This window comes from Phoenix dactylifera, unplaced genomic scaffold, assembly GCF_009389715.1.
Source record: "Phoenix dactylifera cultivar Barhee BC4 unplaced genomic scaffold, palm_55x_up_171113_PBpolish2nd_filt_p 001689F, whole genome shotgun sequence".
Classification (NCBI taxonomy): Eukaryota; Viridiplantae; Streptophyta; class Magnoliopsida; order Arecales; family Arecaceae; genus Phoenix; species Phoenix dactylifera.
Genome location: NW_024068988.1, coordinates 24,237 through 47,911, shown reverse-complemented (window position 1 = coordinate 47,911; position 23,675 = coordinate 24,237). Strand labels below are relative to the sequence as shown.

Here is a 23,675-nt window from a genome sequence, read left to right as displayed (position 1 = left end):
TGCAAAAAAGAACGATTGATCTTCTTTCGCAACTTGGATCGTTGAATCGCACCTGCATAGATCTCAAAGTATTCTGAACCTTATTCATCCACATGTATAGATCTCAAAGCGACTATTGTACGACCTAGCGGTGGATTAATGCAAAGAAAAGTGAATCCTTCTTTCATACGAAAGATACAACCCTTGTTCGCTAGTAAGGTGTATATGCCTAGTCTTAGTTGTAGTGGCTTGTGTTTGGCATATCTTGCCAACTTTTTGCGAGGTACAAAATAGGACATGTAATTTAAATCTCGGGTCATTGAGTGTCAACTACGATATGTGTTCAGACAAGAGCAATTTTTCTGCACAAAATTTGCCTTGAAGTTCTATATGTCCATCTTTACCACTTTCATAAGTAAAATGAGCAAGAGAATATTGAGAGAAGAAGAGCAAGATATGGAAGAAGGGAGAAGGGTTCATAGAGAGTCTAATGAATCTTAACGCCCGAATTATTGATGCTTTCAGGCTCCTACTATACTATTTTGTCACTCAATCAAGTTTTGAGGCATGGTCTCGATAGAGCTTGGTCCATTCCCTTAGTGGTGCCATTAAGGGGATATTGATTCTAATATCTTTTTCCTTGTTAACAAGCCTTTGCATTGGACTTGCCTTCATATGGAATTGATTCCACTAGGTCACGAAGATCCTGGGAGTTCCAAAGGAGAGGTAGTGGTTGGTTGGCCTCGTATGACATTCAATATAGGCAAGGAGTTGTGGAACCAATAGCTCAACTTTACTCTTATGCTGTGTCAACCTCCTTCAAACCCTAGAGCTGCAGGATCTCCAAATACAGTTTGGTCCAAAGCTAAGGGAGATCGATTGGGCCATCTACAAAAGCCTTCTTATAGGTTGTGAAAATGATATGTTCTTGGTTAATTTGCTTTTGTTACTCTTCATTTCATTATTGGTTTCTCTCTTTCTTCTTTTTCTTCAACTTATCTATGTAGTTTTATTTTACCACACTGTTTTTTGTTAAAAGAAAATTCTAGTGGCATGTCCTTGGATTATGAAATTTTTTGTCAAATTCTTTGTTGATTAGATACCCGAATCACGTTAGTGATTTAATTAGATAAGTATTTTTTCTTAGAATATTAAATACATGACATGTTAGTTGGTGCGATCCAAACCCAATTCTTTAAATGATAAGTCGGATCGGATCCATGAAAAATATTTAGACCTAATGGACCATTCTTGTTGGATCAGAGTCAAGCATGACCAAACCCAATCCAAAATTCACAGATCTAGGTTCAGATCAAGTTGAGTTGGATCTACAGTTTCGGTCAAGCATTTAAAGTTGTTTTATGGCTAAATATATGACAATTTGATTGAATAGGTACACAACCTTATATATGAAGAAAGCGACCTTTGATTAAATGGGTATGATTTAAAAATTGCATAAATTCACAAACTTAAGTAGCATATTGCATCACCAAAATAATAACTTTTAGATTGCCAGAGCATGGGAGAATTTCCTCCATTTCTTGCTTTTTTCCTTCTATAGTTTAAAGGATTCAATTCTCTCCCCCTTTCTTTCTTGACTATCAAAAACTTACTCTCATGTCATTTGTATTTCTCATGTTTGTATTTTCAATTAAAAATTGTATATTATTGTGAAGTCAAATCTATGACACACACAGCCATTACCATTTCTGTTATAGATAAAAAGGGAATAGAACAATAACATATTATTTTGATTAAAAATATTATATTTATAATGGTTTTTATTTTTTTATTACAAGAAACAATTATCAATTATGAGAACATGTCGTTATTATTTACCACAATAACATTTGATCAAATTAAAAATTATTTATTACCTTTAGAATGAACACTAGCCAGCAAAAAACACCAAACTTTTAGATGTTATATTAGTTAGTGAATGTTGCAAGTAATAAATAATGGATATCTCTATCATTTAATGCCTATTATTAATAAATTATGGAATTTATTTGAATATTTATTATTAATTATGACGCACTACTAACTATTGGCACAATGTGGAGAGCAATGGAGGGCACACACTGTGGCTATGCCGGGAGGGCAAATGGTCAGAGGCTATAGATTCAAGAGAAGTTAGAATAAAACTGTATATCATATACAAGGTAAACCACCAAGTTTCAATTGTGAACCTCTAATCCTGAAAAAATAAAACATTCTTTTAAAAAATTAGTGTTAATTATGAAACAAAAAAATAAGAAAAAAACAACAAGAAAACTAAGTCAAAGTAAGAAAATGAAGAAGCTAGAGCTAAACTGGAATTAGTCTGCAAGAGAGAAAAAAAAACTCAGCTAGAATAACTAATAAGTTTCACTAACCGAATCTCTTGATTTGACCAGAGTTGCACTAATCTTCAACCGGGCTTCCCACTTCTTTATCAACACCATATTGGTTTTGTTTTGGGTTGTTCAGAATCACACAAGGAAAAGAAGAGCGAACTTTAGAAACATTAATTCTAATCGCTACGAAGCAAAAAAGGAAGTACATATAGGGTATTTATAATTAGTGGAGAATTCTTAGGTTTTTATATTTCTTGTAAGAGAAAATCAATATCAAGAAGATAATGAGCCTAACAAAGAAAATCTTTTCTTACTTCAATAACAATTCTAACTTCCTAACAAATATTTCTAAAATAAAGAAATAAGAAAAAAATAACCGTAGCTTCTTGTCTAACCTATTTATATGATTCAAAGACCGTTCAACCATAGGCGTGATGGAACAATTTCATCCTGAATTTTTTTCTATGTAATATTTCATGAATTTTTGAACGCATCTTAACACTACAAAAAAATCAAGTTCCTCGAGCATCTATGAATCAAGTGCCACCACATGATCATACTTGGCTATTATAGCACCATGGAAGTCATTCATATGGTACTTTAGTATTCCAGCATATTTTCTGATGCATCTATATCTTCTTCTTGACCCTTGGTTGTTTTTTGCCCTATTGTACTAGTTCTTTTATGTATTTTTCTTTTTTAATGTACCAGCGTCTCACTACAAACCGTGAGAACGCCTAGAATAATTAGAATAGGTTTATGTATTTGATTAGAGAATTTGACATAAAATAAGTTTGGGTCCTCTAGTCAAAAATAAGGGTTACCATCTTTGGAGAAAGAAGATGCATGCATCTTGGACCAACTTTCAGAAAACACTTAATTCAACTACAAATTAAATAAAGGACTGTTACGTAAAATAATCATAACCATCCATCTAGCCTCTCACATTATTTCAAGAAAAGCCCATGTTAGATACAAGGGTATATAGACGCAATGAAAACCATGAAGAATGTCATACATCTTCATCTTTTGTATTGTTGAAGAACCATGCCCCCTTTCCTTTTTTCCTTGGCCTTTTAGCTTTTGGGGTATCTTCTTTTGTTCTTCATTAACCTACAGCAGCACTGCCTTGTCCATATGTCATCTTATGAATTGGTAGGAATGTATCTTGGATGGGATTCTAGAAATATTTTAAGACAGAGAGTCAGTAGTCCAACTAGAATTCTACTTGTACAATTGTTTACTGATTGGTCATTGGGCCTATAAATATTTGAGTGGGATAACTTCACAAAACCAGGAAGAGAGAATTCAGTTGTTTAGTTAGAATGGATCATGGGAAAGATTGAGAAGAGATCCTAAAATATTTCACTTTTTCACCCATTTGAAAATCAACTATACGAATCATTTGATAAAGTTGAATGTGTATAAACATGATCATGAATCAATATTTATTAGTTCAGCAAAATTAAAAAAAATATATTAAGGAGATGGTCATCAGTTATCAAAGTACTTTTTTGTTACTAACTTGAGATGAATTCTTTTATTGTACTCTTGGCAAATCAGGTTCTCTTGTGAATAGTGAATTATGAACTTGGAATCTCTTTGTGAAAAAAAAAGAAAATCTTTTCATTTTATCCTTTTTATTTTGGATTCATATTTCTTGTGTGTTCTAAAAAAAAAAAGGCTAAATCCCAGCTGCCAAGGTTTGCATGATCATTTGGATTTTGAATATAATACAACATATTTAGTGAAGTTGCGTAATTGAATCGTTGTCGCTTTTGAATAACCCTTATCATTTCCCATTGACTTCCTATCATCTAATTTTTTGTCCTGTTCTTTTCATTATTTTTTTTTGAGATAAAGTTCTTTTCATAATTTTTTGAGTTTCACTATAAGAACAAATCTTAATTTCATTAAATTCTTAAACAACTGGCCAGTTTCAATGTGGCACTTGTATTTCCAAGTGACAACTCTTATGTATCCATGCATCAACATCCAGCAACAAGCAAGCAAACTAATGTCCTCACTCATATTTTTCTCAGTAAATGACAATTTTGACTTATGGCATTACACCTGCTTACGTTTTATCTTTTAGCATGATGTGATTGGCTAATTTGGCCTATTCTTATTTGAAATATTTTCTAAAGACCTTCTTGTTTGCATTCTATGGATGTTTACACTAAATAAGAACATATTGTGATGAAGAAAGTACAAATATGAAAGAGAATAAAAATGAAAAAGGAATATACTATTCAGCTTTCCCTTGTATAAGATAAACCTTACAATTGAATTGTAATATACATCAATTTCCAAGCATCATAAATTTTTTTCTAAAGTATAATTAGAAATGAACCCCAAAGCTAATAGCATAACCTAATTTACTTGATAGGTACATAGATAGAACTATCATGCCATAAGATATTATAAAATACTATTTTATCATTAATCATGATAAACAATATAATTTATATATTTAATTATATCATCTATCCAATTTGATGCATATGGTGATGCCATGCAATTTAAATCATAATCATCAAGCCTAGTCTCAAAATATATGAGTTGGATTCCCATCTATCCTCAATTGCCAATTGCCAACATCATGTACTTCTAGAATCCAATTATCATTTAAGCAATAAGTTTTTCCTTTGAGACAAAACCAATTAATGTGGAAAAGTCCTGAAACTTGGTTCACATCAAAAAAATAATAGTAAAAAAATCTTGCAACTTGGTTATCATCGTTAGTTATGCCAATGACGACATGATGTCAACATTGACAATATATTTATGCAATAATTTATGGTGCTACAATACTCACCGATATTTTAAAACACTCTTCCTTTTCCTCATTTCTTTCACTCCGCGTGCTGAAATAGTTTATTAATGAGGAGTGCGCACAGCAGAATTGGCAAGTCTATTTATCAATTTCCTTAGACTGATGTGGCGTCTCGGAGCGAGGCAAGCCCACTCACGACTCGTGGGACCACGGGGGAGGCACGAAATGGACCGCGGTGACCTCACCTCCGGTGGGCCCACCACACGCTATCCTCGGCTTCCCACCCTCCCGGTGCTCTCCCGCCACGCTTTAGACCACCCACGTCAACGTCTCCCACGCACTCTGCCGTTCCCCTCACTCTCCGATAAACGTATAATACCCAAACTCTTCATTTTCAGTGTAACTATGTCCTCCACGTCTGAATAGTCTATGGATGTAATCTTACCGGAAGTGAGATTAACACGGGTTACGGTACGGCACTCGTCAACGTGGCGCGAGTTGGTACGCAACGAGCAGGATCTTATCTGCTTCTTAGATGAGCCGTTCTTCAACGGACAGCAGACAGCATTCCCAGGCACATTATCTGACACTCCACGTGTATATACGAGGTAGGCCCCACCTTCAATTGTTGTTGGCCGCCGGGTGGAGTCGAACGACCGTCGGTAAAGATATAGTGTAAAAACCCCTCGTCCATCGTCTCTGGTATCCATCGCTCCGCGGATTAAGGGAAAAAGGAGCTTCTTTTCGTCCGTATCACTCCTCTTCTCTCCGGGGGAGCTCGCCCATGGCTTCTGCGCGAAAGGAAGCGGAGGCGAGGCTTCTTGTCTCGTCCCCACCACTGGACTCCGAGGAATCCGATGAGGAGAGAGCCTACGACTCCGACGAGAAGGTCGCGATCTCGATCTCTGACGAGGACGAGTATGCCGCGGCGGAGGCGGCCGGCTCCGTGCCCCCCTTCTCATGGCGGAAGCTCTGGCGCTTCACCGGCCCCGGGTTCCTCATGTGCATTGCGTTCCTGGATCCCGGGAACCTGGAGGGCGACCTCCAGTCCGGGGCGATCGCGGGGTACTCCCTGCTGTGGTTGCTTCTCTGGGCGACGGTGATGGGGCTACTGATCCAGCTGCTCTCGGCCCGGCTTGGGGTGGCGACGGGGCGGCACCTGGCGGAACTGTGCCGGGAGGAGTACCCGGCGTGGGCGCGGGTGGCGCTCTGGTTAATGGCCGAGCTCGCCCTCATCGGGGCCGACATCCAGGAGGTCATTGGGAGCGCAATCGCCATCAAGATACTCGGCGGCGGGTCGATCCCTCTCTGGGGCGGGGTTATCATCACCGCTCTGGACTGGTATATCCCCGGTCTCGTAGCTCTCCTTAGAAAATTTGGAGCTTTGGGGGTTATATAGCGAAACTATCTCTTTTTTAAGAATAATTAATCCTTGTTTCTTGTTTGGTTCTTCCGTCATCGACTGATTTTTGATGGGGAAATCATCTTCCATCTTTCGTTCGTTAAAAAGTTGGAAACTTTTTCAATTTTACTGCTTCTTTACTTCCCTTTGGGTGGTTACTGGTTCCTTTATCCTATCTAAGGTGTCTGCTATTTTGTTTTTTAGCTTTTATCCTGATTTTTTTGTCCCTGAATTGGGGTTTGTTACTTGTGAGGCTTCGAGCATATAATTTTCTTTTGTTGCTTTCAGTTTCATCTCAATGGATTTAGCTAATCTGGATTTTGGACGAATTTTATTTTATTTTTTTATTTGATTACTTACAGACTCCTGAAAACGTAGTTAATGAGGTTCTTAGGTCAAGTTTTCTTTGCTGATGACCTCGAATCTTGGTTTGGAACAATAGGAAAACATATTTAGGTAAGGGTTAGGTAGGTTGGCACTTGTTATTTGTGAAACTAAACAACGGGGTCAAACCGTCAAAGTATATATTGAATCCTCATAAAAAAAGAGAACTATTAAAATAATTTTTAGATTTTGGGGTTCATATGCTTGCTTAAAGGAGAACTCTTCTACTAGTTGAAACTTGAAACTATTATAAGTTTTAGATTAGCTACCTAATAGAAAGCAAGATTTTCTCTCTGTTTTCCCCCCCTTATTTAGTGTTATATTGCTTCGAAGTTTGAACCGTAATCTTTCAATGGTATGAGGTTGGAATTATATTTGATTATCTACAACATTCTGGAAGGAATTCTATCATTTTTTCTGAAGCATCCTATAGACTAGTTGTGTTTTAGTATGAAATGATACTTGACATCTTCCATCTTGTTGGCAGCTTCATATTTTTGTTCCTCGAGAACTATGGTGTGAGAAAATTAGAAGCTTTCTTTGGGGTTCTTGTTGCAACAATGGCTATTTCCTTCGCTATAATGTTCGGTGAAACCAAGCCCAGTGGAAAGGAGCTTCTAATTGGTACTTACTTTTCTTCAACATCAGAAGCCATTTTTCATTTATTCTTGCCCTTTTGCTTGCACACCTCTCCTTTTAGGCTCTCGCACAGGTAGGACTGATTTCAGTTTATTTTCTCAGGTGTTACAGTCCCAAAACTAAGTTCGAAAACCATAAAGCAGGCTGTGGGGGTTGTCGGTTGTATCATTATGCCCCACAATGTGTTCTTGCATTCTGCTCTGGTACAGTCAAGAAAGATTGATACCAACAAGAAGTCTCGTGTTCAAGAAGCAATGAATTATTATACCATAGAATCATCCGTTGCTCTTGCTCTTTCCTTCTTCATCAATATCTGTGTTACTACTGTTTTTGCAAAAGGATTTTATGGTACTCAAGTAGCCAGCACTATAGGCCTTGAGAATGCTGGGGAGTTCTTGCAAGAGAAATATGGGACCATGCTGTTTCCTATTCTTTATATATGGGGAATTGGTCTGTTAGCATCCGGGCAGAGCAGCACAATCACTGGCACTTATGCTGGACAATTTATCATGGGAGGCTTTCTCAATCTTCGATTGAAGAAATGGGTTCGGTCGTTGATTACTAGAAGCTTTGCAATTGTGCCAACCATCATAGTTGCTTTATTTTTTGATACCGAGGATTCTACTATGGATACTCTGAATGAGTCACTCAATGTGCTTCAGTCTGTTCAAATACCATTTGCACTCATTCCACTCCTTACTTTGGTCTCAAAGGAACAAGTTATGGGAGCTTTCAGGATTGGTCCTATTACCAAAGTATGTCAAATTACTAGTTAATACCTGAACCCCTATTGTGACCTTTGCAGCTGCATGTTTGTTGCCTTTTTGCATTACTGTTTCTGCATTGTTTCTAAATTTCGTATTCATCTGCGCAGAATCCTTAATACAATGAGCCTGATTAGATATCCGCTCTCTGCCTCTTTCTCACACACACAATGTATGTACACACGTGTATTTACTCTTTCTCTCTCCCTCACCTGCCCTCAGAGAGAGAGAGAAGGGGGGGGGGGGGGGAGAGAGCAGGATTTCTATCATTCTCCATGGGTTCTTTTAGTTTTAAGCTTCAATAGAAAAACTTGCAGATCTTATTAGCATGTATGCACAATTCCAGTCAGTTTTTACTAATTTGAATACTAAAAGCTAGATTGCTGTTCTTTGTCTTTCCGCACCATGCAGAACTGTCTCATAGTAGTCATGAAACAGTCTGAAAAGATGTATTGCAAGCACTGACATCTCGGAGTGGTTGACATACAAACATGCTTGACTAGAGGATAATTCTTCAATTACAAATCCACATCTTCCCTAACATGATCCGTTTGTCATTTGCCTTCACTTTATTGATTTTATGTTGCATAATTTCTTAATTTCTCCAAGCTGGTTTTCTGGTACCTTGTGGTCCAGAAATGAGATCTGTACTTACATTTAGTTGATGCTCATATGATGGAGGTAGGTGTATGCTTAAAAATGTTTTTGTTTTTTTTTTTGACTCTGTTACAAGTCCTTTAAAGCTAGAATGTGGCATCTGTTTTATCTTGTGTGGTGTTCTGTAGGGTCTAAGGTGTCGTGAAGATCCATTTATTCAGGGCACATGAGTAGAATTGCGATGGCTAGATCTAGAAATTTAGAGATAAGTATAGATGAAAGTCAGGAATGGCATAATAGAGGATCAAATGAGGCAAAAAAAGTGTTTCAGATGGTACGGAATGTGCAATTGGTCCATAGAGGGTCTTCTGTATAGGCCAAATCGCTGAAAGGAAAAAAAGGGTGGTCATGAGGACCTGGAAGAATTGTTAAGATAGTTGGTGATATGAAGATAGCAGATGTATGTTGAGGGATTAGATGTTGGATTATGCCCAATGATGAACCAATTTGATCTGTGTAGCCTATATCCAAATTGATGTGTTTTCCTTCTTTTTAATGGTTTGAAAGGAGTGGAAATCTAGATTTGAAATTTTGGAAGGACCAGACATATTAGTTAATGCAGATTCTGAACATATTTTTCCAGAGATATACTATGAAAGATTATGTTTTGACTAGCTATAGCAATCAAATGGTTAGGTAGATGTTCTTATTTCCATAATATGGTAGTACGACATAAACAAACATTATAACTATATTCAAGTGACATCTTTTAAATAATAATCAAAGTTTATTACAATTTATAAAGATCATCATTCTGACATGGATATGTGGCAGAAGTCTTGATGAACTGTGAGAAATGCTACATTATGGCAAGTGCAGTATTTGCACCAATGGTGAACTTTGATGCACATGTGCCATGTGGATATGAGGAGTGCTTGCTCAGTAATTAGAGGCTTGGATATAAAGGGTTAGGAAAGAGTAAGGAAAGACAATAATAACATGGATGGACGCCATTGCTTTTTGTATGAGTGAATTGCTGAGAAATATTTACAAAGCTACTTCCAAATAATTAAAGTAAGTTTTGTTGGTTATGGTTATAGTTATGAGCAGTCATATTGCATGCCACTTTCTTCAGTCTTGAAGTGATTTCAATATAAATAAATGGCTTGGATTGCTATTTAATATGTACTACCACCTACATATTTCTCATGCTATATATTAGAAATTTGCAAAAGAACAAAATAATAGAAAGGCACAGTTTTAACAAAACAAATCCTTCAGATTTCGTAAGTTATGAGTTGTTGTTGTTTCTTGTTTGGTATACGTGCGTTGCATTATGGGGTCAAACCTCATGAGCACTAATATCGTCATTATTATTTCTATCGAATGTTCTCATATATTTTTCTGTTTTCCCTCGCTCCCTCTAGGTGGTATCCTGGATTGTCGTCGCGTTTCTGATAATTATCAATGGTTACCTTTTGGTGGATTTCTTCTCTGCTGAAATTAGGGGGCCATTTCTTGAGTCTTCTGTTGGAGCTGCTTTGGTGGTGTATGTGGCATTTGTCATTTATCTCATCTTGCGCAGTTGTGCTTTGTTTTCTCGGCAGAAGAATTTCTCAAGCTCCAGCAACTGATCAAAAAATGGTTTCGCTCTGTCTTCACAAGCAAACAGTAGGAGATGAGCTTATGGTAAAGTTGTATGATTTAGAAGGGGTTTTTTCTTGTTTTGCCAATAAATTACCGTCTTGCACTTTTATCATCACATCTCTGTTGTATACAAGCAAGCCTACCGTATGCCCCTCTGCTTGAAGAAACATGCTGCTGTCAAGTTTATGGATATTGCATTCTAACAAGGCTTCTGGGCTGTACATTGCCTACCTCCATTGGAAGGTTGTCTTTAGCAATTCCTCTCCAGTTGGACTCCATAGAAAAGTAACTGTTCACCTGCTGCCAATGTTCATATCTGATGAGGAAAAATGATGTCAGATCGAGTAGGAAGTAAACTGTCTGATGTATGTATGATACATTAAAATTAGAATGGCAGCATAATGGAATGTTAGTATTATTATGTTCGCATTTCTTTTTCTCATTGAAAACTTTTGTTTCGTCTAAGCTTCTATTTAGCTGCTCTGTCTTCAATTATGGTTAACGGTTGTTTTTGTTTGGTTGCTTGGTCCAGTCTTTGGTTTTTTTCGCAAGCTGTTGTGCTTGTAACTTTATGTTATGGCCTTGCACCGGCGTTTCATTTCCAGTCTCGCTGCATGAGCTGATGAACTTTCTAGCTGAGGGAGTCATACTTCTTCCCTGGAGCCCCATCAATTCATTTCCTTGAGATGATGAAATGAATATAAGCGAAAACAAGAAAGCTAGTAGCAAACATGAGCGGATGACAAAGGTCTTGAAGCTAAGCTGACCTTTGCTATCGAGGGACTTCAGGAAGAAGACCACCGAAATTGGGCCCAAGGGAGATATTTTCATGCTCCATGCTCTCTCTGGGCATGGTGTTCTTGAAAGTCCATCTGCAACCTCTTTTCTTCTCTTGGTAAACAAACTGAGCCACACTAAGCACTGCAAGGACTCTGTCCACGAGTAGATCAGGTCCTTTCCTGTTTATCTGGACCGGCTCCAACACATTTGAATCAACTTGAATTCTTCCCCTTTTCTTTCTTTTTTTTCTTTTTATATGGCTTTCAATATGTCAAGAGGATATACTTACTTATCTGATCAAGGAATGCACCTCCATCCTCCAGTCAATCATAGAAGCCTTGTGGATGCATCAACAAGTGAAATTAAACCTCTTGCCTCAGGATCCATCAATATGTCATCAATGTTGAGTTTGCCTCCTATGACTAGTCTGCCATATCTCCGAGGCCTTCCTCGGCATCGACTGATAACTATAAGGTTAATCTGAGTGTACCAAACACTATCATAGCGGCAAGAAAATAGAAAGAGAGGTTGTAAGTGGCATTCATTCTTCTTGCTCTATTTCTAGCTGCAGCAAAAACTAACCAATTCCGAACCAATTTATTCTGCCATATGAGAGTCCGTGCGGGCGTGTGTTTAGTGCTACATCAGTTATTTGCTGTATAGATCTTGGATACTTATACAGAATCAACCAACTTAAAAAATATTTTTTGGCTAATTTTTTTAGTTAGGTTCTGAATTTGGCTGATAACTTATGTGAATTAGGAGACGCTGCAGTATGGATTCATTAGGGCTGACCACGGATCGATCGTGGTGCTTTCTCTTTATAGCTCAAAGATTTGTGCGAGGCCAAAGTTTGGCTATCCAATTAAGTAGAACGCTGTCCCTCTAATGGATGATATTGGTCTCTCTCCATATGCTAAAACCTTTTTAGCCTCCCAGGACGTGGGCGCCGAGAAGGATTATTAAGTGCTAATCTAATCTTAGGCGGCCGAAGCCAGGGTTGTCTTTTTTAACTCAGATTCCGGCATTCGAGAGTTCGAAACTGGCGGAGGCTAGGGTTTTTAATTCCGGTGTTCGAAACAAAGTCGGACCGGGTCTCGGATTGGGCTTCTATTAGGCTTTCGTCCGGCAGCTCCGGCTCATCTTGGGGGAAAGGAATAGCTCGCGGTCACAATCACTTCTCTGCGAGAGATTTTGAATCCTTTTCCTTCGCGCGATCGGAGAAAAGTCGGCCGAAGGCCGACGTCCCGGAGATTTCTCGATCTTGGTTTTGAGTCAGATCACTCTTTCTCTCTCTCGGTTTTTCGATCCGGTTGGAGCTATAATGCGGTAGAAAACCTTCGACTGGGGCTGGTTTCTTGAGCTCAGAGGAGCTCCGGAGGTCGAAAACCATGAACGTCCCAATTATTGGTAGGGCTTCTTCTCTTTTTGCTTCTATTTCTTTCCAAGGCGAAAATTTTCTTTCTTTCGTCTTTGTGTCTACTTTTTTCTGTTTTATGTGGAGGAATCTGGGAAAAGAAGTAACCTTTTTCTCCTTCCTTTGGGTTTTGGGGATTTGGGTGGGTAAAGATCCGTTGCAAGGGGATTTTCCGGAGGTGATAGAGGAGTATCTGCAGCATGGGAACATGAAATGTATCGCCTTCAATCGGAGAGGAACTCTTCTTGCTGGTAACTGCCTATCTCGTTCTCACTTTTCCTTGGTTAGTTGCTGGCTGTTATCTTCTTCCTCTTGTGAGTCGAAAATTGACCGAAAGAATTAATTTTGTCATGCTGGCCTGAGTTCTGGAGGATCAAATTGACAATGCTGGGTGATTCCTGGAAGAAAAGATTTTTTTTTTTTTTTGATATATAGTTTTGACGTGCACTAAATCGAATCCAAGAATCATTTCTGTTGCTTTGCATGAGAATATAAACTCAACACCTTGGGTTGTAGTGTCCATAACTGCCGAACATAAATCATTTCCAACATAAATTGTGCACAATGGTGCTAAATGCAGTAACTGAAGAGCTGTATCTTAGTTGATGGTAGGAAATCTATATCAGAAAAAATTGTGGAGCAACAAAGTATCTCTTTTGTTAAAATTCCAGAGGCTTTGTTTGATGTTCATAAACGAACCCAACTGGTACAACTACTGGTTCTATGACAGCCATATCGAGAGGGCAAAAAGATAAGAACAAATTCACGTTTTTATTTGATGAAGCATTTAACCTACCTTATTGTCAGAATGCATTGTCTTGCATCTCGGTTTCATTTGATTCTGCTGCTTACTGTTAGGTCATCAGCAGTATGTGCTTATCAATATCATATTGCTTGCCTGTGGATCTATTCCACTGAGGATATTAAAAACTTGGTATGCACTTGCTGATTTGCTCGTGATTTTGGCTGCATCTTTGAGGGTGATGATAGGGAATTATCTGTGTTTTATGCAAACCATATAGATAAAGTTTGCTTGAGGAATGACAATAAGCTTTGTAATGTTTGCTTGGTATATGTGCTGGAATTTTTTATTCTTCAAATCTACGAGGAGATATGGAAAAAATCGGTATATGATACATCATCTATTCCTTGTTCACTTATATATACCAGTAATATATGTAAGTTAAAGATAATTATGCACAATGACAGTGCATATATATTCAAATGTTCATATGCCTTATAGGTTTCATTAATAGTTAGCTGTACTAACACTTCCTCAAATTATTTAGAGTTTACTATAGGAGATACTTGAGAAAGCCATCAAGTTTGTAATAGCTGCTTGAGTCTGAAAATCACATAAATTTCTTGAAAGAGTATGAAGCTGGGCATCTATCGAATCTGTATATTTATTACATAGCATATTAATATTTTTGTGCAAATGCTACCGTTAGACATTTAAGAGAAAAATTGCATTTTTCTTGCTGGAGATTTGTTTTTGGAGCTCATTTTCTTTTGGAATTTTTTAAGCATCTCCCCTTTTTACCACACACTATTGCTAAGATGCAGGATAGAAATATTTTGATTGATCGTGTTATATATGTGGTTTACACTGCTTTAAGCATTTCGATTAAGCAGATTGATAACTTTATACATGTGGGTCATATCCTCTCTCTTTTCAAATCTCATGTGGTATTAAATATGAAGTATGGTGGGGATATCATGGTCCTATTGAGCAGATTTCAGAAACCTGAGTCATATATTGAAGGAATATTGAAGGAATATATCGATAAATTCAGGACCTCTTGGTGAAAGTATCTCAGCATATTGATCTATTAGTGTCCATAAAAATCCTTTTTGAGGTATTAAATTTGCCTTTTGTGGTTATCTTTTTACGATGGAAATTAATGGAAAATTTAGATAAAAGAAATTGGGTGTACATATGGTCTTTATCCACTTGCAGGAGACATGTGATGCAGTATGCTAGGATATAATTTGGTTGGCACTAAGGAAAAAGGCATGTGAGTGACATATTGATATTGTTCAAGACATATTCATAGCTAGCAACAAGTGCCAGGTTATTGTGCTGAGATATCTAAATTTCTAGTCACAATGGTGTTGCACCAACAATAGCACTAAACCAGTTGCAAATGGTGTTGCAATGAATATTTATGAAGTTGCACAGTGGTCCATGTTATAAACAGAAGGTATAGTGTAACTAGGAACAAGATGACAAGGTTGAATCATAAACTGGAGTTATGAAGAAAAGTCTTCGAATATAAGGGCCTATGGAACTACTGGAACAGAAGCTAAGAACTCAGAATGTTACATCAGTGAAAAAGGAAAGGAAAATGATGCTCGAATCAGAATTTGTGGCTGAAAGATACCATAGTGTGATCCAATTTGTTAGATCTACCATGCAAGGGATGAGTGAAGACATCTAAAAGAATTAGAGTTTGGTGCATGAAGTGGAGAAGTGCTTTTAAGGTGTTATGTGACCAGGACATGGCTTGGGATTTAAAGGAAAATTTCAATAAATGGCAATAACATACAAATCATTACATAGTTCAGAATTCAAAAGTTGGGCAATGAAATAGGTTCAAGCAATCAAGATGAAAGTGGAAGAGATGAGAACATGGAGATGAATTTGCAGTAGAACTAGGAATGACGCTGTGAAATGGCTATGTTGGAGGAGGCATAGAAGCTGAACATTGGACATAGCAATGAAAAATCAAATAAAATGTTCCAGGCATGTGTAAAGAGGCTTTATTAAGGACAAATGTGCTTTTGTTGCATTTACAAAAGAGGGGAAGGGCCAAATTAACATGGACCCAAGCTGAAGAAAGGATTTGGAAAATCTTGTAGTGATATTAAAGGTAAACTTTAAATGGATTAATTGAAAGATATGGATTCACAAAACTGACCACAAATGAGTGGGAGGGGATGTCTGATGGTGCCGACTTCATTATATTTGCCTGTTTCTTGAGAATGCCTATGGTTAATGGTTTGGTCATGATTACTTGTTTCCTGGAATGTCTATCATTCAGATGTATGTATTTCCTAGGAAAAACGACAAAATTCAATATCCTCATAAAGAGAATGCTGTTTATTTAATGTTGATCCGATTGGGGAGAAGGAAGGAATTCCTTCAACCCAGTCAACTTGAATTTTTGAATTTTTCTAACACATTTGACCTCAAAAGAGGAGAAGCTCTAATGTGAAAAATTGACTTTCTTCTTTATGGGAGTTATGTTGCCTAAAGTTACATCTGAAACTGTGTATGTTAGAATCATGCTAATTTGCAGAGTGGAATCTCTGCTTGAAAACATCTAAAAATAATATTTACATGTGTGCTACCACGAAAAATAAGGAAGCTCTTATGGACAACACTCTTTTGAAGTTCAATTAATCCATGATAGTTTCATCAATCATTAGTCTTGTGAACAATAGGTGAAGCACAACCTTCTCAAGAATTACATGTTTGGTCATGATTACTTGTTTCCTGGAATGTCTATCATTCAGATGTATGTATTTCCTAGGAAAAACGACAAAATTCAATATCCTCATAAAGAGAATGCTGTTTATTTAATGTTGATCCGATTGGGGAGAAGGAAGGAATTCCTTCAACCCAGTCAACTTGAATTTTTGAATTTTTCTAACACATTTGACCTCAAAAGAGGAGAAGCTCTAATGTGAAAAATTGACTTTCTTCTTTATGGGAGTTATGTTGCCTAAAGTTACATCTGAAACTGTGTATGTTAGAATCATGCTAATTTGCAGAGTGGAATCTCTGCTTGAAAACATCTAAAAATAATATTTACATGTGTGCTACCACGAAAAATAAGGAAGCTCTTATGGACAACACTCTTTTGAAGTTCAATTAATCCATGATAGTTTCATCAATCATTAGTCTTGTGAACAATAGGTGAAGCACAACCTTCTCAAGAATTACATGTTTTCTATCTGTAGCACAAATGCACAAAAAATCTGATTAATCCTCCGCACAGGAAAAAAGGAAAAAACGCTAGAAGATACTATTAGAATTGGATGCATAAACTAATTTTCATCCATATTTTAGCTTACATCAAGATGCTTCTTTTACCAAGAAAAGCAAACACTGTTCGAAAAGCAATTTTTGTGGCCTCATATGTGACTGCATAGGTGTATGTAGCCCTGGCTGTCCTTCACATAGCATCCAGGTGGCTCCATTGGCCCCATTATGCAGCTGGGCTAGATAGCCCTAGTTTAGATGCCCGTATAGGCCCAAGCAACCTGCATATGTGGCCTAGACATTATGAAAGCTGGGCTGATATATGTGGTTCAGCTGGAAAATGTGGATAAAGTGGAGTATAATTTGGTCTTGGTGGGGCAGGTCAAGTGCGTTTTTAATGCTGCTTTGCCTGTGATCCTTCATCTTCCAGCCTTAGATAAAATATCGAGAGACCGAGAGGGAGGAACCATTGAGGAGAGAACTATGGACCAGAAGCTGACTTTTGGCCGTGAACGGCAAACAATGAACTTTATCAAATGGTGGTGGAGTACAACAGCAGCTTATTGCAATGTGGCACTCTATTTATTACTTTTTTTGGCCTCCAATCTTCTCCTCTCATCCTCTTCCTCTTGTCATTCTCCAAGCCTTCCTCCCTCCTATTCCTTGTCCCCTTCCTCCTCTATCTCTACCGCCGCTCCTCCTTCGCCTTCTCCTTGTCCTTACCTTCTACATCCTCCCTTTCTCTCCTTATTATAAACCGCCTAGATGCCCATCTAGTCTTCTGGATACTGTGTAGGTAATATTAAGTGTTCTAGTTTCTTGCATAATTCATATTCCGATCAGTTTTCAGAACCTTAGCAAACAATTGTCATAGATTAGTCGGCAAACAATTATCATAGATTAGTCAACAAAAAATTGAGCTATGTCTCTAAGGTATAAGAGGTTAAAAACTGAAAGACTTTGCGTCTAAGAACTTAAATAACTACTTATGCTACTTGAGTATTCACAACAAATTTTATTAATACATCTACTTTTAAATTTGCAAACCTTTAGAATTAATACAAGTGAAAATATTTTGAAGAACATGAATAATCGGACATAAAATCCTTAAACCAGGGTTTTTTTTTTCATAAGTAAATTAAGCAAATGAATAATTATGTTTTATGAGGATGATTTCTTGATGTTTCTTATTTGAGGATTTGAATTTGAGTGACAGATAGGATGCAGGTTTGTGTTTGTTATGATTTGAAATGCTTGTGGATGGAGAGTGTGATTATGTGCATATCTTAGTGACCCTTTCTGCGTCTGCATGTGTTTATGCCTAGATATGACCTCCCAGCTAGGTAGAAGCATGTGTGAATTGATTTCATCACCTTCATCTGATCCAGCATTTTTGCTCCTTGCCCTAAAAGTTGTTCTGGTCTTGAGTCCCATGATAAAATAAGGTCCAGTGTCCCTTGTAGCACCAGAGACAGCATTGTGACACCCTGTGAAATGCACAAGGTCTAGAAAGTAACCTCTAACTCTCCACCTTATACACTAGAAAAAAATAAAACTAAACAAATCGGGGAAATGGAAGTAGTTTCTCTCTCTCTCTCACACACACACACACACGAGTGCCATATTGTGACTACAATTAGCTGCTGTCATATAGATTGATTTTTTCGCTTCAAAATTCAGAATTCTATAATACATTCTAGTCCTTGCTCGTTTGAGTTGGACATTTAGGTACCTAAGTATTGAGACACTATTGTAACGCTGTATCTTTTTATGAATGTCATATGTTTAGATATTTATACACCCATGTTGGTTATCAAATATGCCACAATGATTATCCTTTAGTTTAGCCGAACTAACAGTAAATTTGTAAGCCAGATTGGGCCCATAATCAATTGTTTCAATGTCAAAATAATCTTGTGCTTTATATTTATTTTGTATCATATCCCTTTTTCTTTCATTTCAATGTCCAGAACCTTACCTGCTTATCTATCAAAAGTTATGTAGTTCTTTGTAATAATTACTTGTGTTTATTATTTAATTCTTGCTACTTCCTGATTAGAAACTAAATGGTTTTTATATTTTTCAGCTGGCTGTGCTGATGGGAGTTGTGTCATATGGGATTTTGAGACTAGGGGGGTTGCTAAAGAGCTCCGGGACAAAGACTGTATTGCCCCTATAACAAGCGTTTGCTGGTCCAAGTATGGTCACCATATGCTAGCTTCTGCTACTGACAAGTCATTAACGCTTTGGAATGTTGTTACTGGGGAGAAGATTGCTCGTGTGACTCTTCAGCAAACTACTCTTCATGCACGTCTCCATCCAGGGTCCTGTACTCCATCAGTCTGCCTAGCTTGTCCGCTCTCTTCTGCACCTATTCTTGTTGATTTGAACACTGGTAGCTCCACTGTTCTTCCAGTTTCGGTGTCAGATGCAGGAAATGGCACTACTGCTCCACATCCACGTAATAAATTTTCTGATGGTTCTCCACCCTTCACTCCCACTGCAGCAACTTTTAACAGGTATGGGGATCTAATATATGTGGGGAATTCCAAAGGTGAGATACTCATTGTAGATTCAAAGAACATCAGGGTACATGCAATAATTCCTATTTCTGGGGGTTCCGTAGTCAAGGATATTGTTTTTAGTAGGAATGGGCAGTATCTGCTCACAAATTCAAATGACCGAGTCATCAGAGTATATGAAAACCTTGTTCCTCGGAAAGGTGCAGCAAAGGAACTTGAAGCAATGCGCAGCCTTGATGATGAATTTCAAGGGATTGAGAAGTTGAAAGTAGTTGGCTCTAAGTGCCTGGTTCTATTTCGGGAGTTTCAGGATGCGGTGACAAAGATACAATGGAAAGCACCATGTTTTAGTGGTGATGGTGAGTGGGTTATTGGTGCTTCTGCTAGCAAAGGAGAGCATAAATTATACATATGGGACAGGGCTGGGTATCTTGTTAAAATCCTAGAAGGACCTAAAGAAGCTCTTATAGATCTTGCCTGGCACCCTGTTCGTCCTTTGGTCGTCTCTGTTTCTGTTGCTGGCTTGGTGTATATTTGGGCCAAAGACTACACAGAAAATTGGAGTGCATTTGCTCCTGACTTCAAAGAACTCGAGGAGAATGAAGAATATGTTGAAAGAGAAGATGAATTTGATTTGATGCCTGAATCAGAGAAGGTAACAATAACTTTCCCAACTGGGTGCCTTTCTTCTTGCATGTTCGAATTTATCTAAAATGCTTGTTTGCAGGCGAAAGAATTGGACATTAATCAAGACGAGGAAGTTGACATTGTGACCATAGAGAAGGATTCAGCTTTTAGTGATTCTGAAGCATCACAGGAGGAGCTGTGTTTCTTGCCTGCAATCCCTTTACCAGACATTCCTGAACAACAAGACAAATGCTTTGGAAGCTCATCGAAGTTGGAGGATAGCAATCATTCTGGCTCCCCATTTTCAATTGAAGCAGCACAGAATGGTCAGGCTATGCTTCCTACTTCAAGTCCACTAGAAGGTAATGCGATTAACCTTTAGGTTGGAAAAGTGTTGTAATTTCTTTGTACATGAAATGAAACATGGTTGGACCTGATTTAAAATCTTTTTCAGAATCTAGCAGTCTAAATGGATTTTGTTCTTTTGCAGTGGTGGGTAATTCTACTGCAGAAGAGGTGATGGGGACCACGGGCTTAAAGAGGAAGAGGAGGCCATCAGCCAAGGGGTTGGAGTTGCAGGCAGAGAAGGGCCGGAAACCCTTAACAAAAATCAAGCCATCAGCCAAGTTGTCTAAATCCAAAAACAAACATGGGGATGGGCTCGACACGAATGGCTTTGTATTCGAGGATGATGTAACTGATGAGTATCTATAGACAATTCTAATTGATTCCAATTCCATATTTATTTTTGGCGTTTGTCTTGTTTGTGTGCTGCAGTCAGTGATGAAAATTTCACAGCAAAATTGGAGTTCTTTCTTGCTGCACTGAGCAAACCCCTACTTGCTTACAAAATTCTAAAGGTCCAATATCGATTCCCACCAACACAAAATCTGCTCACAGTCATGGATATTTGTCATATTATGTTTGGTCTCATATAATTTTTTACAAGTTAATGTTCTTTTTTGGAAGCTTGGTCAGGTAAAGCCAAGCCCAGCGATCAGGCATTCTGAAATTTCACTGGAGTGGACTGAGGTCCATCGTTGCAGCCTCACAAAACCCGGACCACCCCAAAGCTGCAGCAAGGGACCTGAATAACATAACTAGATGGCAAGTCATTCTGTACCAAAAAAGAGGGCAAGGCATTCATCCATGCTGCGCTATGGGCAATAGAATCACAGCTGCTTACAATATTCTCCAGATGAAAAAAAAAATCTCAAATTATTCCTGGCTTTCAGAGGTTATTCTTTATAAATGAACCAATCTAGAATTGTCAAAGTTTTTGAGCTAGGTATAAATTTTATGGATTATTTATAACTAATTTAAGAGATTTGCATTAAAGAATATTTATGCTATATTTGCAAATTGTGGTTCACCCTAATTGTTATATCTTTTGCTTAGCAACTAGAGATTCCATGTTCTGTTAAGTAATACATTTTTGAAAATCAGGACTCGGATAATTATAGCACGGGTGGATCTCCCTTCGTTTCTAAATTGTTTTCAATTCATATCTTGTTGTTTTCAAGTACAATGCAAGAGTTATATAAAATTGGTTGTACACCATCTAGCATTGATATGAATCTACACTTATCCAATACTAAGCATATTATAATGATTTAGATAGGCCATCAAATGAATAACCTAACAATTAATTTATAAAAGCTAATTTATTTTTACTTGGACATGCATGTAACTTGTTATAAGGCTTCCTGGTGAAAAGATCTTTAATGTTTGCTTATGAAGATAGATGCATAAATAATTAAATAAAAATAGATCTATTATACAATGCCAAATCTCCTAATATATAACACCACTTCCTTGATGTGTTCATGCACGAGGTATATTCGACCGTCTCCATCCTATGCTTATGAAGATAGATGCATAAATAATTAAATAAAAATAGATCTATTATACGATGCCAAATCTCCTAATATATAACACCACTTCCTTGATGTGTTCATGCATGAGGTATATTCGTCCGTCTCCATCCTATTTTTGGTGTCCCATACATTTTCTCGCCCTACCTGTTCCTATTCCTCTTCTATCCACATGTTTTCATTTTCTTCTTGTGATTGTTAACCACAAAATAGAAAGATTTGATCCTTCTAACATTTATCATTTATTGATTTATTTTTTTTATTAAAAATAAATAACACGTAATTTTATGCGCCATATTTAAGTGTAAGAATAATTAAACAATAAGAGGGTAATTGTTAACTTTTCATTTCACATTTTTTACATATTAACTATAACCATAGTCACAATATGTGTTTATACCACATTCTAACCTATAATAATAAACTCTAAAAATTCGTTTGATGCAAGCTATGTGGGTAGGCAGAATGAACTAAAGGAAGTGATTTGAAGATTAACTAATTAAATTGCCACGCAACATTCAACAGGCTGAATGGTATTTAAAAGAGCATTTGCCAAATCAAGCCAAGGGATCGTCTGAAGCGCAGATCAAGATAGAGTACAGGCTGAGTGAAGATAGCCTATCTAAAAAATTAAGTACATGACTTGAGGTCAATCAGATTTTGTGACTTGTGTAGGCTGAATGGAAGGCGGAATGAGTTACTAGAACTGAATGTTGTAACCGCCAAAAGACAGTGGAAGATACGTAATGACAGGTGTCAATATGGGAAGCAAGTAGCTTTCTGGTAATTCATAATAAATTGTATAAATATTAGAATGTATCTCAAAGACAAGACCCTTTGCCAATCAAATGACCAATATTTCTATTTTATTTTTAGTTATATTTTTTTTATACCTTAATTTATCTTATATTTGACAGTTTTTAGCGTAGTAGTATAGTTACCACTCCTCCGAGAAGGTGGTATCTTAGTAATGAAAGTCCTCGAAGTTCAAGATGGTAGGATCCATCATCGCTGCACCTCTTTTCGATTCAAATATTGGTGGCACAACTGCACAATCATCTAATTTTGTCACGGGTTTGGACTCCTTCTCCATCCCGCAATGAAGATGAAGGCGCGGACAATATCAATGACTCTGAGGAATTTGTAATAACCTTTTAACAGCATATATTTTTTAGCTTTTCATACAATGATTGGTGAATGGTTCTATTGCCCCTGCATGAAAACTTATCAATGTTGAAATTATCTTTTTGATCTTTAATTAGAGCATATATTTGTTTTAGTTCCGCCAACTTTAAAAGGTTTGTTTTTGAAGATTTTGGGATGTACAATACATGCGACACATAGTATAGATGATTGTGATCCGCATCCTTCAAGTATATTTTATTGTATATGCAATTTTGTGACTGTATATTAAAATTTGAAAGGTGCATCTCTTTTATATCTTTTTCTTGAAATAGAGAATGCGCCAGATTATCAAGTTGGTAAAGTCTGTGATAGTTAGATCTGATTTGTGTTGAAATCTTGCTTTCATTAGAATTTGGAGGATTAGGCTAGGGATGGTACTTTCTGACCCGACCCGTTTACCTGATCCGATCTAACGCAGAACCAACGCATTAGGTTTGTAGCCTGGTACATGTTAGCCCATCCCGACTTGCCAGTGGGTCGACTTGAGTTCGAACTAAGGCACTTCAACCCATTGAGTCACAGAAGGAAGGATACATACATATATACATGCGCGCATACATATACATGCACACACACATATATACATACATACATATGTACATATATATGTACATGCATACATATAAGCAAATTATGTAGTATGAGCTACTTGCTGGTAGGTCAGGTCGGGTTCGGGTCAAACCTTATGGATCTTGATATATGAGGCCGACCTGACCGGAACCTAACCAGACTCGACAGATTGCCACTTTTAGGTTAGG

The 23,675-nt window shown here is 37.4% G+C and overlaps 2 protein-coding genes across 2 annotated transcripts; both read left to right on the top strand.

Annotated features, from left to right (window-relative positions):
• Nucleotides 1-5,739: 5,739 nt before the first annotated feature.
• On the top strand, nt 5,740-10,994 carry LOC103705259 (metal transporter Nramp2). Its single transcript, XM_008788910.4, has 4 exons — nt 5,740-6,432; nt 7,365-7,501; nt 7,619-8,271; nt 10,305-10,994. The coding sequence occupies exons 1-4, from the start codon at nt 5,876-5,878 to the stop codon at nt 10,509-10,511; spliced, it is 1,554 nt and encodes a 517-aa protein (XP_008787132.2). The 5' UTR covers nt 5,740-5,875; the 3' UTR covers nt 10,512-10,994.
• Nucleotides 10,995-12,425: 1,431 nt separating this feature from the next.
• LOC120108974 (protein RBL-like) lies at nt 12,426-20,610 on the top strand. The gene is made up of 5 exons (XM_039122710.1): nt 12,426-12,714; nt 12,874-12,972; nt 18,796-19,886; nt 19,959-20,220; nt 20,349-20,610. The coding sequence occupies exons 1-5, from the start codon at nt 12,696-12,698 to the stop codon at nt 20,570-20,572; spliced, it is 1,695 nt and encodes a 564-aa protein (XP_038978638.1). The 5' UTR covers nt 12,426-12,695; the 3' UTR covers nt 20,573-20,610.
• Nucleotides 20,611-23,675: the final 3,065 nt, after the last annotated feature.

Coding starts and splice junctions, on each gene's coding strand:
- LOC120108974 (XM_039122710.1), top strand. Junction 12,973..18,795: donor GAGAGGAACTCTTCTTGCTG/GTAACTGCCTAT, acceptor TATATTTTTCAG/CTGGCTGTGCTGATGGGAGT. Junction 19,887..19,958: donor TGATGCCTGAATCAGAGAAG/GTAACAATAACT, acceptor GCTTGTTTGCAG/GCGAAAGAATTGGACATTAA.
- LOC103705259 (XM_008788910.4), top strand. CDS start 5,876: ATGGCTTCTGCGCGAAAGGAAGCGGAGGCGAGGCTTCTTGTCTCGTCC. Junction 6,433..7,364: donor ATCATCACCGCTCTGGACTG/GTATATCCCCGG, acceptor TCTTGTTGGCAG/CTTCATATTTTTGTTCCTCG. Junction 7,502..7,618: donor TGGAAAGGAGCTTCTAATTG/GTACTTACTTTT, acceptor TTATTTTCTCAG/GTGTTACAGTCCCAAAACTA.